Source organism: Cyprinus carpio, chromosome A7 (assembly GCF_018340385.1).
Source record: "Cyprinus carpio isolate SPL01 chromosome A7, ASM1834038v1, whole genome shotgun sequence".
NCBI lineage: Eukaryota > Metazoa > Chordata > Actinopteri > Cypriniformes > Cyprinidae > Cyprinus > Cyprinus carpio.
Genome location: NC_056578.1, coordinates 19,687,022 through 19,705,559, shown reverse-complemented (window position 1 = coordinate 19,705,559; position 18,538 = coordinate 19,687,022). Strand labels below are relative to the sequence as shown.

General features: G+C 35.9%; 1 protein-coding gene across 5 annotated transcripts in view; it reads left to right on the top strand.

The window, feature by feature from the left end:
• The window catches only part of LOC109078827 (uveal autoantigen with coiled-coil domains and ankyrin repeats protein-like), a 53,828-nt gene that overhangs the window by 16,589 nt on the left and 18,701 nt on the right, over window positions 1–18,538 (top strand). For 4 of the 5 annotated variants that reach the window (XR_006160443.1, XM_042760185.1, XM_042760184.1 and 1 more), the window contains one exon: window positions 17,400–17,530. Coding sequence is in view for 4 of the 5 variants with exons in the window: in XM_042760185.1 (XP_042616119.1) it covers window positions 17,400–17,530 (131 nt within the window). In the remaining variant the exon portion in view is untranslated. Of the gene's footprint in view, window positions 1–16,375; window positions 16,629–17,399; window positions 17,531–18,538 lie in introns of all 5 variants that reach the window. The other variant, XM_042760187.1, reaches the window with a different exon arrangement.

The window sequence follows — 18,538 nt, the reverse complement described above, 5'->3', positions numbered from 1 at the left end:
GTTCTACCATCCCAGATAGAGCTACTAATACAAACAATGCTTTTTATCTTCTAAGTTGGAAAGAATTTAGTAGGCATTACGTGTGTGTGTGGTGTGTAAGAGGAGGAGGGGGAGTGAGAAGGAGTTTCTAAAGGAGGTAGTGAGACAAGTCTTAACCTGGCGTTCTCAGCATTGGTTGCTGAGTGGGATAGTTGCTAGGCTTTTGCTGGCACAGTCACAGCAGTGTGATGTCCTTTCTACATCTTTTTCACACCAACGTTCACACTCTTAAAGAAACATGCAGACAGACACTCAACTTTGATATCTGTGCTTCTGTTCTTCAGCTACACCGATCAACTCTTGCTGTTCACATTAGAGTATTTGTGTACTTTAAAAGTGTTTTGGTTTGTTGTTTCAGGTGTTTCCCTCAGGCAAATGCAATATTTGGCCAGATGAATGTTTTCTTCTCTTGTTTTTCTAGTGGGATATTATTGAGACATAGATTAGTTAACTGAGGTCAGGCAAATATTGTTTTAATGAAATATGTGGACCACTGAATTTCTGGAATGCTGTGAGCAAGTTTTGCAATCAGTTCTTTTTAAGAGCCCTTGATGTGTTGATGTAAGATTGGGTGGGACATTTTGAAGAAATCATAATGGGATTGACAATAGCTAGAGTTACAGTACATTATAGACATGAACCATGAGATGATAGTCTCTCTGTTGGTTATGTTAGCACGCGCATGTGTGCTAATGCTAACTGGAAAATTAAAGCACTTAATTTACTGGAGTAACACTTACTTGGTCTGTTTTTAGACAGTCGGTTTGCGTGGTTTTATTGGATCGCTGTTCAATTGAATACAACTGAGAAATTCCAAGTTGCAGTAAATGTTACATTAGTTAGCTCAACGTAAATGAGTTATTTGAAATACACATCTAATATATTTGACTGGAACTGAATTAGATAATCAGAAATACCATAGCTGTTGAAACTAAAATGTTTTTTTTACTTGATTTTTAAGGCAATATATATATATTTTTTTTAAGGGTAATTAACTACACTCTTAAAAATAAAGGTGCTTTACGATAGAAGAACCTTTTTGTCTTAATGGTTCCATAAAGAAGCTTTAACATCTAAAGAAACTTCCTGTTTCACAAAAGGTTCTTTGTGGTGAAAGAAGGTTCTTCAGGTAATAAAAAGGTAAGAAAGAGATGGTTCTTTAAAGAACCTTTGACTAAACGGTTCTTTGTGGAACCAAAAATGGTTCTTCTGTGGCATCGCTGTGAAGAACCTTTTAAGCACCTTTATTTTTAAGACTGTAATTAAAATTTACAGTGAAATTTTGTTTTGATTCTTTAATCATTAGTTGTCTAAGCAAGTTGTAAGTATCAAAGTTAAGTAAGCGCATGAAAGGATTGCAGGAACAGTCGTCTGTCTCAGTGGTTAAGTCAGTCCATTGGGGGCTCCAGTGTTATTGTAAGGGAAAGAATTTAAATGTGTGAGAAAGTGCTGTCAACGCTCCACTATTTTCCACCACAGACCAAAATCCACAGAAATGGGAGCAGGCGAGGTCACTATAATGTAATGCCAAAAATCCAAAGCATTCCCCACCATGACTGTTGTTATTATTAAAGAGACCACTTCCTTTTCACTTTTTTAGCTTCTGAGATATTTCACTCCACTTTAATTTTTCTCTCTTTCTCCCATTTTATACACATTTAATCAAACTGAAGAGTTTTGATAGAATTTTTTATCCAGCTATTCCAAGTTTTCAGAATTTTCAGATTTTTTTTTTTTCAGTATCAACAAGTACACAAACAAATCTATATATCAGAGCATCAAAGTTCAGAATTGAATTGTTCTCTTTTATGGTTTAGACAGCTTGCACATTTTAGAGAGGCTCACTCCAAAGCTCCATAAAAGTTGAACTTTTAAATAAACGCAAGTTGCAGAGGCTGTGTATTTTGGCCCCTTGACATGGGAAGGGACCCTATTTAATTGAGTTTGATAAAAACAATTGAAAGAGGGGTGAGTTATAGTGGGAGTTATTTAGTCTGGAATTCATCCTCATTCATCAGAGTGCTGATAGGGCCCTGCTCTGGTGGAGAGGCCAACCGAGGATGAACTCAGAAGTCATGACTCCCCTGTCTAGAATCCACTGAGATATGCTATGCCACCCACAGTCTCTATCTGTCCCTCCCGACTGAATGATGAATAAGGCGTCTGCTCTGACTGCATTCAGTCTGGTTTAATGTTTTGTGCATTTCACTCATAATGATGACCAATTTCATTTGTATCATACACTAGCATTTTTTTTTTTTAGGACACAAATTATCAAAACACACAAATTAATCAAAAGTGACAGTAAAGACGTTTACTAATTTTATTATAATAAAATAAAATTAGTAATATTTCAAATAAATGCTGTTCTTGTGAACTTTGTTTACAACTGTTTTCAACTTTCAACAAATATTGCTAAGAATTCTGCAGTGGGAGTCTGAAGAAGGATGAAACATGAGGATGACACTGGACAGGTCAGCAGAAATCTGATCTTGTGCTTTCTCCAGCTGTTGGAAGTAGAGGAAAATAGCAGGGAAGTGTTCTGACCACTAGGTCAAAGGTCAGTTCAGAAGATTTTGATCAAACAGCTGGACAAGACCCAACTGTGTGTCTGTGTTTCAGTCTGGCCCAGTTTTGTTTCTCCCACAAAGAGACAGTGAAAGAACACAATGATAAAGTTTTTGAGACAACTTAATGCTTTGTGCACTGTGATATTGCAATCAATGCTAAAAAACACCCCTTTCTTTAGTTACCCTCTCTAGTAGGGTGTTTTTATATCAGGATTATAGTATTAACAAATAAAAATACCAGTGAGAATTTACAATACTCCATACTTTTGATACCACCACAGTAGTGTTGGGAACCAAAAACCAGTTCTCATACAGATATGGTTCTGTTTTTTTAAAAGAACCAGAACCATGAGCAATTTCTAAGTTTCGGTTCTGAAAACAGTTCTAGTGCGACACGTGACCAAGCGCTGTGAGCAGCTTTGCACCGGTGTTTCCTGTAAAGTATGTCAAAAACCAAATAACTGAAACGCCAGCCTGCCTCTTTAATTATGGAGCACATTGTTTTAAGTGATGTGCACTCCACAGTCGCGCCACGTCTTTAATTGCCGAACACACATTCGTGCCTTTGATAACTGTGCATGTTGTTTTGTCTGACTGTACATGTACTGGCAGCGTGCAGCACGTGCCGCCACTAAATTACATCATATTTGTCCCATATTGTCATTAATATACAAACTGTCTTCAACTTGGAAAACTAAATAAATGGACTGCTATTGTTATGCAAGTAAGAGGGTTAGATTATTTAGTGTACAGGTGGAAAAATATGGAAACCACTCATTGCGTCACACCATCTTCTGGTTAAATTAATATTTGTAAAATAGGGGCTTTATGGAGTGTTTCTATACATGGTTATAAGTATAACAGTTTATATTTCATTAATTTAGGGAAATGAACAAGTGTCTTAGCCCTCAAGGGACTATTTGGCCAACCAGCTTATTCCTGCTTGAAGAGCAAAATGTTATTGATAATGTAAAAAACATCAACTTTGAAGCATATGCTGATTGATGGGCTAGCATTATAACATTACTTACTACCTTTCAGCAACACTACATTCAATGAAGGTAAAATAGTAAAAAAAAACATAATAGTAAATTTAAATGGAACCAGAATCGGAACCGGAAAACTAACTATACCCAACCCTACTTATGAAGATCCGTATACTGTAATATATGTTGAATATTGACATTGCCAACCTTTAAATTAAGTTGACAGTAAGTAATAAACAGTATTGAGCATTGAATAGTTGAGTACTGTGCATTTTTCCTTACCACTATTTTTTTAATAGTTTAATGATTTTAATGGAACCGGAACTGGAACCAGAAAATTTCTAACGATTCCCAACCCTACACCACAGTAATATGTAACTGAATTCACTCCTTTGATTTAAGTTTAATATTTTTTTTGCAATTATCTAAATTAAATTAAAACAATGGCATGTAGCCTTCAGGTGATTCTCAACTAATCAACACTGCTTCAAGTTTTTTCAAGTGTTTATTTAAATTGTTAGTTTACCCAAAACTGAAAATTAGCCTATAAACTACTCACCCTCAAGGCATCCTAGGTTGTATGTGATTTTCTTCTTTCAGACGAATCCAGTCGGAGTTATATTAAAAATTGTCTTTGATCTTTCAAGCTGTTTAATGGCAGTCAGTGGATGTTGACATGCATCATTCCAAAAGAAGTTAAAATAAAAAGCACCCATCCATAATAAAGAACAAAGTCCTCCTGTAGTGAATCGATGCGTTATTGTAAGAAAAATAACCATATTTAAAATGTAATAATCAATTCAATTTAGCTTGCACTAACTGTTGTAAACAGAAGCAGCTCCGGGCGGAAGACTTTGAGATTGGTGTTGCTCATGCGCCACTCAGAAATGTCGAACACAGAAGCGCAGGGGAGAGATCAAAACAAAACAACGGTCATGAATTAGAAGTACAAAATGAGGATTTGTGAAGAAGTCAGATGATTTTGATATAAGCCAAGAGGAGACTGGTTTTCCTTTGCTAAAGTAAGGAAACTTTGCTTCCTTTGCTCCTGTTAAAAAAAAAAAAAAAAAAATAAATAAAATATATATATATATATATATATATATATATATTTATATATATATATATATATATATATATATATTAGGCATGGTCTGGTATGAGATTTTGATGGTATGATAACCTTAAGCAAAAATATCACAGTTTCATGGTATTGTTGTTACATCTCTGAAATGTGTTATTTTTTTTAAATGACTGCGTTAAAGGTGGTCCAGTGGTCAGAGGAAATAATTACAATCAAGCTGGTCAGAGGTTCAGTGAATCCCAAAAAGGTGGTTTATTACCGCGAGGTGGGGACAAATTCCATGGACACATACTGGACTACAAACAAAAACTGTACAAAACAAACTGCAACAATCTGCAAAGGAAGGCTACACCAAATAAATACATTGGTCCAATTTGCAACAGTGTCTCTCCTTTAGTTTTCAACAAACGAGACTGGCTTGATAAGCTCTATAGCTCCTTATTTATAAGGGCTAGCTCCCCCTTCAGACTGTACCATATGAACAAACAGGGTCCATACATACAACACATTATACACAGAAGAAAATAAAAGAATAAAACATTACACATACACAGAAATAACAATCTGCATAAACCCATGGATACATAAACACTCCATAAAAAATGAAAAAGGAAAAGAAAAGAATTGTTTAGCTGTTATTCCCCCTCTCCCCAGACAAAACTACCAATGGTTCAGTCCAATAAGGGCATGCTAATGCTATAAAAACCAGTTTGATCCACATGGTCTGTTTGATGGTACAGCATGAGACTGGAAAGCCAACAGCCAAAACAACTGATTGAACAAAATGTTGGCCAACAAAAAAAACAACAACAACAACATAGTATCATACTCATATGGTACAGGCACAACAGTTACACAACCTAATGATGATTTAAAAGATGATAAATGCCAGCATAATAAAATAATGATGTGTGCATGTGTATCAATTCCAGGTTATCTCTTGTCTGTCACCAAGTTTACCTTGTGACAGACTGGTAAATTTAATTTTTTTCCACTGGACACAATATGTTTTGTTTTTGAGCAACATACAGAATATTAGAAACATACATATACTATACTACATGCCTGAATGAAACAAACAGCAGAAGCGCTGAATGAGATGCATATTCACTCTCTGACAGCAGGAGGCGCCTCTGGAACACCAGATACAGCGTTTCCTTGGGTACCGCTGTAAGCAAAGCTGCGAAACACTGCTTTAATATGAACTATACAGAGATGAGATGAAAAGAAAGTACTACGTACATTTTTTAGAAGACAGTCAGCTACCCTCAGAAACACATTCATATAAACCCCCAAATCAATATTGAGGATTTTCTTCCAATAGTTTGTGCATCATGAACAGTGAGTGATCTGCCTGCTTCAGTATTTTTCTCTGTGCGTCCGTCTTCAGCGTCTCTGGCCTGTGTTAATGGGTGTAAACAGACTATATATTTTCAAATAAAGGACATTTTGGAAAATGATTGCATTGCAACGCAGTTTGTGCAAGTCCAGAAAGGGAAGTCGTGGCCTGATGGTTGGAGAGTTCGAGTCTCAGGCCGGCAATACCACGACTGAGGTGCCCTTGAGCAAGGCACCGAACCCCCAACTGCTCCCTGGGCACCGCAGCATAAATAGGTGCCCACTGCTCCAGGTGTGTGTTCATGGTGTGTGTGTGCACTTTGGATGGGTTAAATGCAGAGCACGAATTCTGAGTATGGGTCACCATACTTGGCTGTATGTCACTTCACTTCACTTCAGAGAGTTGCAATAACTCCAGTAGAGTTATTGTAAGCCAATTTGACATTACACAGGTTCTTTTTTTTTCTGTTGTGTAATCGACTATTGTTTTCAGTGTCGACTAGTAGGAGCTGTACCGTTTAGTTGCCCGCCACAATATCAAAATTGACCACCACAAATAGATATTCCAAAAGGCTTTGACTTCGTTGAATAAACATGAGCACTGCACGTGTCAATGTCGAAACTCGGTGCGGGTGGTTTTATATCACTGTATTTCTGAATGAAACCGACTGTCTTCAGAAAATTATGGATGTCATAATCTTGCCAGTAATGCCCGAGCAGCGTTTGTGAGCGCAAATTATATATAATATTTGTCTCCTACTGTAATAACACCTTAGGAGATAACAGACGTTAACTAGTGGGGTCAGAGCCAACTACCTTAGTTGCAACCAAAAATAATAGATAATGATAATAGATAATGTATGAGAAACAGATACGCACTATGTCTGTTAACTTGGTTTCACTGTTGCCATGGCAGCAGTACATCTTGTCACTCATAATGGGCATGTCAGTGGGCCGAGACTGCCAACAGCCAATATCTATCTCAGTTTAGCTATAGTGTACATATAAACACAACATCTTCCAGTAGTTCCTCTCTGCCTTTCTTTAGCATACCGACGCACTTCGCTGAGATCATCAAGATGCCTTTTGGGAGGGTAGTGGCCCTAATTAAAGCATCAATTTAGCCCAGTGCTCAACAACAGACACTGGACTTTAGCATAGCAGTAGACCTTCAAAAGTATCCAGTTAACTACAGTGTGCGTAGTAATGACAGGTTAGAACCTTAACCCTCATAATACAGTTCAAACACCACCAGAGACTTACAAAACGGTTCACAAAACAAGTGATTTACATAAAATCTGAATGTGTTAAAGTATAAGGGCAGTTTAATGAGATACTGTATGAGTGCATAGGAGAGAGCTGCTGTGAAGTAAATGAGAAAAATGTGATTTTTAACACAGAGATGAGATTCTGAAGTGAATGCAGGGCAGTGTTATATTAGTAATATTTATGTAGTATTGTACTGTTGATTTATATTTTGAGTTGGCTTTTTTATATGCTCTATTTTCATTTTAGTTTGAAAAGTTTTGGTAATTTTCTTTTTGATTTTGTAATTTTGTTTTAGCTTTTTATTTTATTTTAGTTCTAGTAATTTTAGTACTTCTGCCTTAACTTATTATATTTTGGTTAGTTGCCAGTCTGTCTGTCTGTCTGTCTGTCTATCTTAAAGTTTTAAAATGTTTAAATAAGTTTTTCTTAAAAAAGGCCTTAAAAAGTCTTAATGTCTTAAAAACCAATATTTTGGTCCCATTACTGCAAAAAATCTCCATTCTGATGGACCCAGTGACCGTTTACAATCATTGGACAGACAGATCCCCCCCCCCCCCCCACTGTAGTTACTGCATGCTACAGTTAGCTGACCAGCCTTCTAGCTAGTTTAAATGCACGTTTACTGAAAAATGGCTTGGGAATTTTACTTGCCTGACCAGACAAATTGCCTGATTAATACTTAAGTAACAAAAAATAACCAGTGAAAAATCAAAATGATTCTTCTGATTTTATTCCATTCAAGATAAACCGCGATTGAGAATAAATAGCATTTCTGACAGCAATGTATATCTTTTTATGTTTAAAAAAATTAAATATTACAGTATATGTACATAAAATAATGTGTGATTTCCATCCGTCTTAAATTTTATAGGTGGTATTAAAAAGGTCTTAAAGTCTTAAATTTAACTTGTTCATATCTGTAGACACTGTCTGTCTGTCTGTCTGTCTAATATGAATTATGAACAAAATGAATTCAAACTCTTCATATATATGAAGAGTTTGGTTCCAAAACACTATAAATCCATTTTGTTTAATTTGAGTAAAAATGTGTTTTCTTTACCAAGAAAGTGGCAAGATGAAAACCACTATTTTCTGTTTCAAACTTTCACATAGCATCTTTAGGTTATAATAACATTAAAAATTCAAATCCAGATTTTGATTTTCAAAAATTTATTATATATATATATATATATATATATATATATATATTTTTTTTTTTTTCAAAATGAAATAAATCCATTGAATCAATATGAAAGTTATTTTTCATACTGAAACTGTTGAAAATACACAACATAGTAAGTTGATCCACATATGACAGCCTCTGAACTTGGTCAATACTAATCTTATATACAGGCACTGGACTAAAAATACATTCAATCAGTCATTGCTCCCAAAATGAATTCTTGTTTGCTATAAATTAATTACAACAATAAAAGAAAATAAGAACAGGAACAGCATCACTTAGACCACAGAATTTCCAAAATGACATTTCCCTTACATTCAACTTCCAAAAGTGCATTCATCTTTGTCATGTTACATTCATATAGTTGTCTAGTGCTATGTGCTGTATTAACAAAAACATAAATGGCATTAATAAAACACGAACACTGTCAAGCTATGCAATATCACATTCATAATCGAATGCAATTCATTTAATGAATGCGATATTGCTTAGCTTGTCAGTGATCTACGGCTCTGTGTATTAAACGTTGCTCCATCTGAAAGCACGTGATGGAGATTTACCGGTACTATTAATCACAGATTTGGCTTTACTGATGAGATGCGCATGACAATCCCATGTGATTTATTGTGCAGCCCTTGTTTGTTGATCACGAAGTACAAAGTAGATGAGGAAAACTAGGATGCCGGGTGTATTCAAAGTGCTGCCATTACTGTCCAGAGTACGTGGAATGGTGCGCTGTGATTGGTTGAGAGGATATATCACATTCTGCAGAGAAGGGAGATTGATGTTTGTCGCGGTTTGGAAAAAAAAGGGAGAAACCATGACCTAATAACTCAGCGAATATTGCACATTTTGCGTAAAATAAAAAATATAACTTTTCAATACCAACCAGATACAAAACTGATTTTGGCAGAAACTTTTAAACAAAGTTTAATTTTTTTTTAAAAAAATTTGTTTATCAAACTCTGGAACAATTATTTCTTCCTCCATTACTAGCAGTGAACTATATTAACACTAACATTAGTGGATTAATGCTAGTATTTCCTGTCACTGTTTAAGTTCAGAGAAGAAGATCTAGCGTTCGGGATATAAACTCAAAACGAAACAACTGGCATGAATCTTGTATGATTTTTTTTTTTTTAAATATCAATATGCCGTTTTTGAGAATCGATACAGTATCGCCAAACAAAATATTGCGATATTGCGATACTCACGTGTATCGACATTTTCTTACACCCCTAATGAATATATATATGTATATGTATATGTATATATATATATATGTATTTAGCAGACGCTTTTATCCGAAGTGATTTCATGTTCAGGCTATCAAATTTTTTTTTACCTATCATGTGTTCCCGGGGAATCGAACCCCCAACCTTGCGCTTCGTAACGCACTGCTCTACCACTTGAGCTACAGGAGCATTTATATATATATATATATATATATATATATATATATATATATATATATATATATATATATATATATATATATATATATATATATATATATATATATATATATAAAATAAATAAATAATATATATATATATATATATATATATATATATATATATATATATATATATATATATATATAATAAATAAATAAATAAATAAATAAAATGAAAAAATATAATATTGTTTTCGTGCAAGCTCTCGTTCTGAATGAAGAAAATTGACATTATTGACTAATTATAAAGTAAGTAAACACCACTACACTAAAGTAGATACCACTACTTTGTGTCACGTCAAAATAAAATTTGAAATGGTCTGAAAACTTGATGACTGCACCAGTTTTTGGTGAGCATTCAGCGTGATGAAATGAAAGATATATCTTTGTGTCTGTGGCAGTGTTTACAGAGCATTTATGACGATGACCCGAAATAAGTTGACTATTAAAAAGAACAGCAGAACATCAGTTCACAGATAACAAAAACATTGGTAACATTTTACAATAAGGTGTTATTTAATGAGTTAACTAACATGAACATTTATTACAGTATTTATTAATCTTTGTTTACATTAGTTCATACAAATACAGTTGTTCATTGTTAGTTCATGTTAGTTCACGGTGCATAAACTAATGTTAACCAACACAACTTTTGATTTTAATAGTGTTGAAATTAATATTAACTAAACTTAATAAATGCTGTACAAGTAGGCTATTGTTTATTCTTAGTTCATGTTAACTAATGTAGTTAACTAAAGTTAACTAATGAAACATTATTGTAAACTGTTTCCAGAATATTGTTCAAATCGTTACTGCCTTTAGTTATTATTTTGGAATAAATATAAAAATGCATAAAAACACTATGAAATGTATAATTAGTATAATATTAAATAAAAAATAATAATATTAATAAAATACAAAATAGAATAATAGTTGTTCTCTTTTTATGTAATATTTATATATAAATATATATTTGTATATAAAATTCCCGCCTCATTTTAAAACCCCACCGCACGCCACTGATACACACACACACACACACACACACACACACACACACACACACACACACACACTATATATAAAATATAGGTTTCGTTTTTTTTTTTTTTTTTTTTATCACTTAATGTTTATATTTTATTTCAGCTTTATTTAAAACCAGTTTTCCATGCTCAGTACTAAGAATTTGGATCACATTAAAAATGTGACCAGATGATTTTCTTTTTGCATACTACTTATATTGTTTTTTACAAAAAGGGGATATAACACCAGTATTCTCCTCTCCAGGCTTGTGATATCCGGCTGTGAGATGTTTTTGATGTGGAATTAGTGGTGGGGTAGGCTGAACTCAAAGAATCCTGTTCTTTCCCTCTCTTCCCACCTTCAGCAATCTCACCCTCTATAGTCGCTTGAGAGGGTTACGTCTGCCTCCAGAACTGACTAAATCCAGCACGACTGCTCTCTGCTCCACTCTGAGGTGGCTGATTCAAGAACAGCTCATTCATTTGTGGTTAGTGCAGCACTAAATCAGACCTGTTGATGTGTGGATGGCATGTCACTGGCCTGATGGGACGAGAGATTTTCTGTGTGAGAAAAGTGGAAATATGACCAAAACAGATGTATGTGATGGCCTGATTTTTAGCTGTAGGTGTCCTTACAGGGAGCAGCGAAGATGAATCTGTTGAGTGAGCTGTTGTGCAGACTTCAGCCTATGCCATTAATAATTTGTAGCTGTCAACATAGGTCCTTGGGCTTTTGCACGTTAGTAGTTAAAGCACTGACACGGTTACACTTTTATTGTTTTTTTTTTTTTCTTTGTCGCACCCATAATAACTACCTGGTTTTGCTCTTATACTCTCTGTGTGTTATCTTTGTATATCTGGACATAAGTATCTATAGCTTTCTTCTGTGTCTTGATTAATGGCCATGTACGTTTGCTGTTGCCAGGCAAGACTTGTGGGCGTGTATGTGTGTGTGATTTGGGATTGGGGATAGGGTTTCATTTTTACAAGGTTGTTGACATGAATTATAACACATAGAGTCACCCAGACTGCCCGTCAGCCAAGATTCAACCTAGATAGATTGTCCAACCAGAGTGCTTATCACTTCATACCTTGTTGGTCCTATTAACCTATCTGTGTTAAAAACATGCCATAGAGTGTGTTTTTTGTTTTTTTGTGTGTAGATTTCATGGGCACATTAAATCTGCACTAGAAATCAACACTCCCAACTACTCAACTTTTATAAACACCTGTCCCTTATATGTAAATGAAATTTGTTCATGCATGACACACACACACACACACACACCTACTGTGCCTAGAGATTGACGCTTTTAATGAGTTTTAATTTAATTTAAAAAATGCATTGATCATGATTTTATTTTTTTTCTGGAAAAGAAAATAAGTGCACTAATCTTTGCAGATGTAATGAATACTAATGCACTGCAATACTAAGTGCTTGATGTATTATTCCAATAATACAAATTCTGTCATTTACTCACTCTCATGTCTTTTATAAAATATTTAGGGAAAGAGGTCTCTTGTTTATATAATGAAATTCAAGAAATATTTTACCATTTATCAAAATACCATCTTTTGTGTTCCACAGAGGAAAAAGTCGTAGAGGTTTAGAATGATATGACAGTAAATGATGACAGAATTGGGGTGAACTACTTTCATCTGAGGAGTCATTATTTGATGTGAGATCAAGAGCAGAAGGCATTATTAGGGGCCAAGCACTGAAGTTGCAATGGCACCTATTGTATCCGTTGGTGTTCTTCTAATTATTCTTCCTCCTCCTTCCGTTCTGGGAGTCTATGGCAGTCCATAGACCCGTTTGCAGGAAGTTATGAAATTTGGCACACAGATGGAGGACAGTTTTGAAATTAACCATAGGAAGTTTGGGGTCTCTAACTCAAATCCTTTAGTGCCACCAACATCTCTAAGTTGCATATATGCATATGCTAATAACTTTTGAACCGTAAAGTTTAGAAAAATAATTTTTCCTCTGATTCCTTGGCTCATGCCAAGTCTAAAAAACAACAACAACAATGTAAAATTCTACAGGTCAAAATTATAAAAATAATTTTAATAGTTCGAAAAACCTACTTTTCCAAACTCATCCTAGACAGTTTGTCTGATTTTCACCAAAATTGGCTTGGATCATCATCAGACCATACTGCCAAAAAGTTATGGATTTTGTGTTATCGTTTAACACATCAACTAACTTGAATGAACCATAACAAACTCTGACACAGTATCCATTCAAACAAATCACATACATACACAAAACAAACTATGTACCATCCACATCCAACACACACCAAACAAACCACATAAATTTGTAAACCTATTGGTCAAAATTGAAAAAACATACAAAATAAGCCAATAACAATTAAAAATTAAACAAAAAAAAATGCTAATAACTCTTGAATAAATTAGCCTATTGTAATATATCTGGTCTCAAAATATTCCTTGGATCTTGCTGAGAACATGGATGACAATTTTGCAATAGTTGGCCGAACTCCCTGTCTGCCATTTTGCTTTTCTGTATAAAAACTACTTTTTCGAACTCCAAATTCACCAAATTCAAGTCAGATCATCTTCAGAATGTGCTGACAAAAAGTTATGGATTTCATGTTGATAGACAAAACCGTTTTTGTATAGTGCTGCAGCAAATTTTTCATTTGAGGCATGATGTCAAAATGATTCTGAGGCTGTATCTCTGCAAAACTGACATATTGACACCAAACTTAGTCTGTGCCATTGTCACCTCACACAGAACACACCACATCAATTTAATAGCAGCGCCACCTATTGGTCAAAAGTGATAACCATTTAAATCATATTACTAGTGGTTGTATTTATGATTTTTGTGACATTTTGATTAAAATCATCTTAAAATGGTTTCAATTACTCATCGCTGCTATTGGTCTGATGCTTGCTACCTTGTTTCTGTAGTGCTACATAATTCTCTTGAATTGCTGGGATAGTCAAACCCATTCATTTGAAAGGGTAGTCCACATACAACCATCTTGTGTTTGTGTACGTGTGTGTGTATGTATAGTAGTGTAAACACACCAGTCAAATTTTACAATAATAGTAAGTATATTGAAACTATGAAATGACACAAATGGAAGTATGAAGATTATGAAGTGACTGTTAAACTATACTGAACTCTTATAAAGCTATAAAGTATAGCTTTAAAGTTGCCACTCTTTGCATAGATTATAATGATATATAATCATAATATTCTTGGTGGGTTGGCATTCGATTTTCAATTTTGAGATTCAAATATTCTTTTTTTTTTTTCTTTTTTTTTTTTTTTTTTTTTTTTTGAGAACACCTGGCATCCTCCTCGAAATGGTTTTCATTCGCCCTTGAATATGAATCACCCATGAGTGAACGTCATGATTCAGTTCATCTGGAAGAGAAGACAAACATGCCAAGACCTCAGCTGTGTGGGAGCACTTTAAATTGAGTGAGGACCAGACAAAGGCAGTGTGCCAAATATGTGATTTGAAACTGGCCTACCACTACAGAACATCAAGTTTGAAAAATCACCTGAGTTCTGTAAGTAGTATGCTTATAGTATATTGTTGGTGTAAAAAAAAAAAAAAACGAACTGCTTTTATCTGCCATGTTAATCAGTAATTTTACTCATGATAAAAACGTGCACTTAATTTGCTTGGAAAATACTTGTGAATACAGCAGTCATAAAAAAAAACATACAGTAGCCCAGCATAATAATAATTTGTCTATATTAAAAGTATTGCTCTTAACAGACCTGTGTGTTTTGTATCACTAGTGCAGTGTCTGTTCTCTGAGCATATAAGCCCTGTTCCCTTCTGGCTTGTGCTGTTCTGTAGTTTATTAAAAGTTTATTCATTCTGAATGTGTCGCATGTCCATATTGCACCAAAATCCAACACTGCACTCCCTTGGGTCCGCAGCAACACACCCGCCATGCGTGCAGTTGATTGGATGAACGGTTCTCGACATAATAAAAATGCAAACAGACAGACACACATAAATACACCCCTTCTACGCTGGATGCAACAGTTGTCTGCAACAGTTGTGTCACGCCGCAACAGCAGAGCGACTGTTGAAAACCATTTGAAATTTGTGTCAGTACGTCATAAATCATCACTCCTCAGTTTTGCAAAGGAATCTCTTTGTCTACATAACTAATTTCAAGGCTTGAACCATAAATCTTAATCAATACAATATCAATCACGTGTGCCCAAACAAACAGACACAGTGTATATTTTCTTTGGTCTCGCTCTTTAATTTGGCACTGAATTACAGTTGTGAGGTATTTAGCCTATTCACCCAGTGTCCTGTGCAAAAGACAAAACAAAACTGAAATAGTCCACACATTCACACACTCACTGTTGTGCTTATTTAAGGTACTAGACCCTATATGCATCCATTTCGGTTTCATTGTTTCTATGGGACCAAGCAGGTTTTGAGAGTCGATACCCTGCCCAGCGCCCCACATATGACATGCTATATGTGTGGGTATTCTCACATGTATTCTGCTGTATCGGTGGGGCTAGAGGGGCGTATTAAGGGGTAACTGAACTCCCCCACTGGCACTGGTGTGAAAATCTAATGCGTCCCTGCAGCCTTTTGATCCACTTACAAGTCTCTCACCTACCAAATTAAAAGCTGACGTCTTGCTTTTGGAAATAGATATTTTGTGTAGTGTCTGTCTTGCAGATACAGAGATGGCATGGGGCAATTGTAAACAGGGTTTCAGGCTCCATATGCCGGACAGTTAAATGTAAAAAGCCGACACCTAATCCTGCTACCGTATGCTCCATTCGTCAGCTCAGACCCCCCAGTGTGCGTGAGGCTGGAAGCATCTCCTCAGACCACCATATGATGACCTGGTCTGGACCAGAGACTTTAATCTCCTAGAGATTAATGGTTGTAGCTTTATGTGAGGCTGTGGCTGCAGAGGGGGATACAGTATGTGCCTGCAGCACTGAGGTTTTTTTCATTTGGCTGGCCTTGTTGCTCACGGGTGTCACCGTAACAGTTACTCATGGACTAGATATGCTAGGATGGTTTATTATTAGCAGTTCTACCCCAATCAGTCAGTCATTGGAGGAAGGTCTGAGGTTCAAAAATAAAGAGGTAACCACTCTGAGCTTGTCTGTGTGCTGTTTACAGAGATATTTTAGACCTGGAAGAGCTCGCATATTTACCACCAGAGGTTGAACAACTTTGTCATTTGGCATAGAGGAGCAAAGCAGATACAGACAGAAACAGAGGAGAAGAGGACTGAAAGCAAGATACTGTAGAGGCTGTATTGGATAGAAGGGCGGTCTGACAGAGAGGAGAAGAGACAAAGACTCAGCCCCGGAGGAGGAGCTGCTGTCGCGGGGCTGGTACCTGTGCTACAGCGGCTCATCCTCTTTGTGTTTTTGCCGTTTCTCGTGCAGTAATGAAGTCTTGTGGAGAGGCTCTGGGCTGGAGAGAAGTTTGCAGATTCTGCCGAGGTTTCTGGTCCCACTGCGAGGCGCAGGCTGCCTGCTGGAGGGGGGGATTGATCTGAAGAACACAAAAACACAAACACTCGCTGGCTGAGTGTTCATTTGGTTGGACAGAACCTTTTCATATTTTTGTACTTCTCTAGACCACAGCAAAAGGACCACCAAGATGAGTCGATGGCTCAAATGCACTTCCGTGTACTTTGTAGGTATCAAGAGATTCTCCAGTAGTACTTTTCCCTTAAACTTTGCTGTGCTCTGAGTTTTTCTTCCCTTATATATGCAAAGGCTAGAGGGATAGTGGATGATATTGAATTTGAGTGTATGTGTGTGTTTGGCACTGATCCGGTGGGGGAGAATAACATAGATCTTTCTCCATAAATTCAAGGAATTTAGGAATGCAGCAGAATTCCTGAGACCTTAGGAGCTTAGATGTCTTTTGAAAAGCTTGTGTGAACTTATATGATCATGCCAGGCTTAAAACATCTTTTGTTGATCAAAAAGCTTGTATTTTTTGATTTGATTGTGTATTAATACTAAAGTATCTATTTCCTCAGGCGTTACTTTGGTTCATAAGTTATTTAGTGTCCTGGGTGACTACAAGCCTTTATTAATTTATTATTTTATTTTAATTACATTTTTATTGATATTCAACATCATATAAACATTTCCATCAGATACATAGAAAACCCATTTAGTCCTGTGACGTGACCCCCCCAATTAATGTAAGAAAAGCTCTCATCTTTTTTTATTTTGTGAAGACTCCAAGACTTTCATTTCCTATTGTGCTTTTGAATATTTTAATATGTGGTGTACTGGAGTTAACATTCCTTCATTCAGCTACAGTAATTGCACTTGTGATCACCACCCTATTGAACAATAGGTGTCACCTCAGCAGCTTCATTGAACATGACACTGCTGTCTTTGTGTACATGCTGATGTTATGAGTGTTCTGATCTCTCTCTCTGTCTTTTAGAATACGGACTGGAATAAGTATGACGACAGGCTGATGAAGGCAGTGGAGAGGAGGGAGGTTGACAAGGTTGCAGCAGTGCTTGGCAAGAAAGGCATCATCCCCACCAAACTTGACGTAGAGGGGCGCTCTGCGTAAGTATCCCTCTCACTAGGGATGGGTCACCATGGTTGACTAGTCATCCGACAACTGATTAGCTATTAGTAAGTTCAACTAGTTTATCTAGATATCTTTTGTTTATGTGTTTAAGAAAGCGTGTGAAGTTAATCAGTCCTACATTTCAAAACTTGTTTCCAGAACCCTGCATTCTCATCTCTTCTTTGCGTGTGGTCTAACATTTAACTTAGGAACGGGTCCTTAAGAAACGTGGCCGCTCTTGATGGGATTAACCCGAAACCAGCCTAATTATACAGGGCATCATTAACACCAATTAATCGACTAGGCAGAATACCAGGTAGTCTGTTTTCAAAATATGTAATTTTGTACAAACTGTGAGATTCCTCATAATGCTTTATCTCACAAAGTTTCACAAATACTTAACACTCTTTAAATCTGCATGTTTCTTGTAATAAACATTTCTCTAATCGTACTGGCACAATAGTGGTCACGATTTTTCATTATAGGAAAAAAATGTTTTTTTTTGTCTTGAATGTCTTGGGATTTCTGCTGTATCATGATATTAAACGTATGCTTTCAATATAGTACACTGCTTTCAATAAAGTGCACAGCTTTATCAAGCATCAGACTGATTGTCACTTCATTAGCCCTTTTCTTTAATTAGGAGTCCTATTTATTTATCTGTGCATTTATTTATGCTGTTGATCTTTAAAGTTTCACTAATAGGTTTATGTTTTGGTCCAATCTGCACTGAAGCATTTTGTGTCTGACCAAGAGTTTGAGTTAAGATTGGAAAACATGTTGTGGTTAGAGATGCTTGACTCGGCACAGACCAGAACAGCCGAGGCCTTCTAGGCCGGAAGTGGGTCTTCAGTGAGTAAATCTATGCTTATGTACACTGACTAAATTTAGGAGCTAGACCCTGCCTTCCTTAACCATCATGTTAACTGCTTACTTAATCTTCTTCTGAAAGCTCCAAGTCCAGAGAGCTTTAGATTATGCCTTTTTATTTTGAGATAAATGCA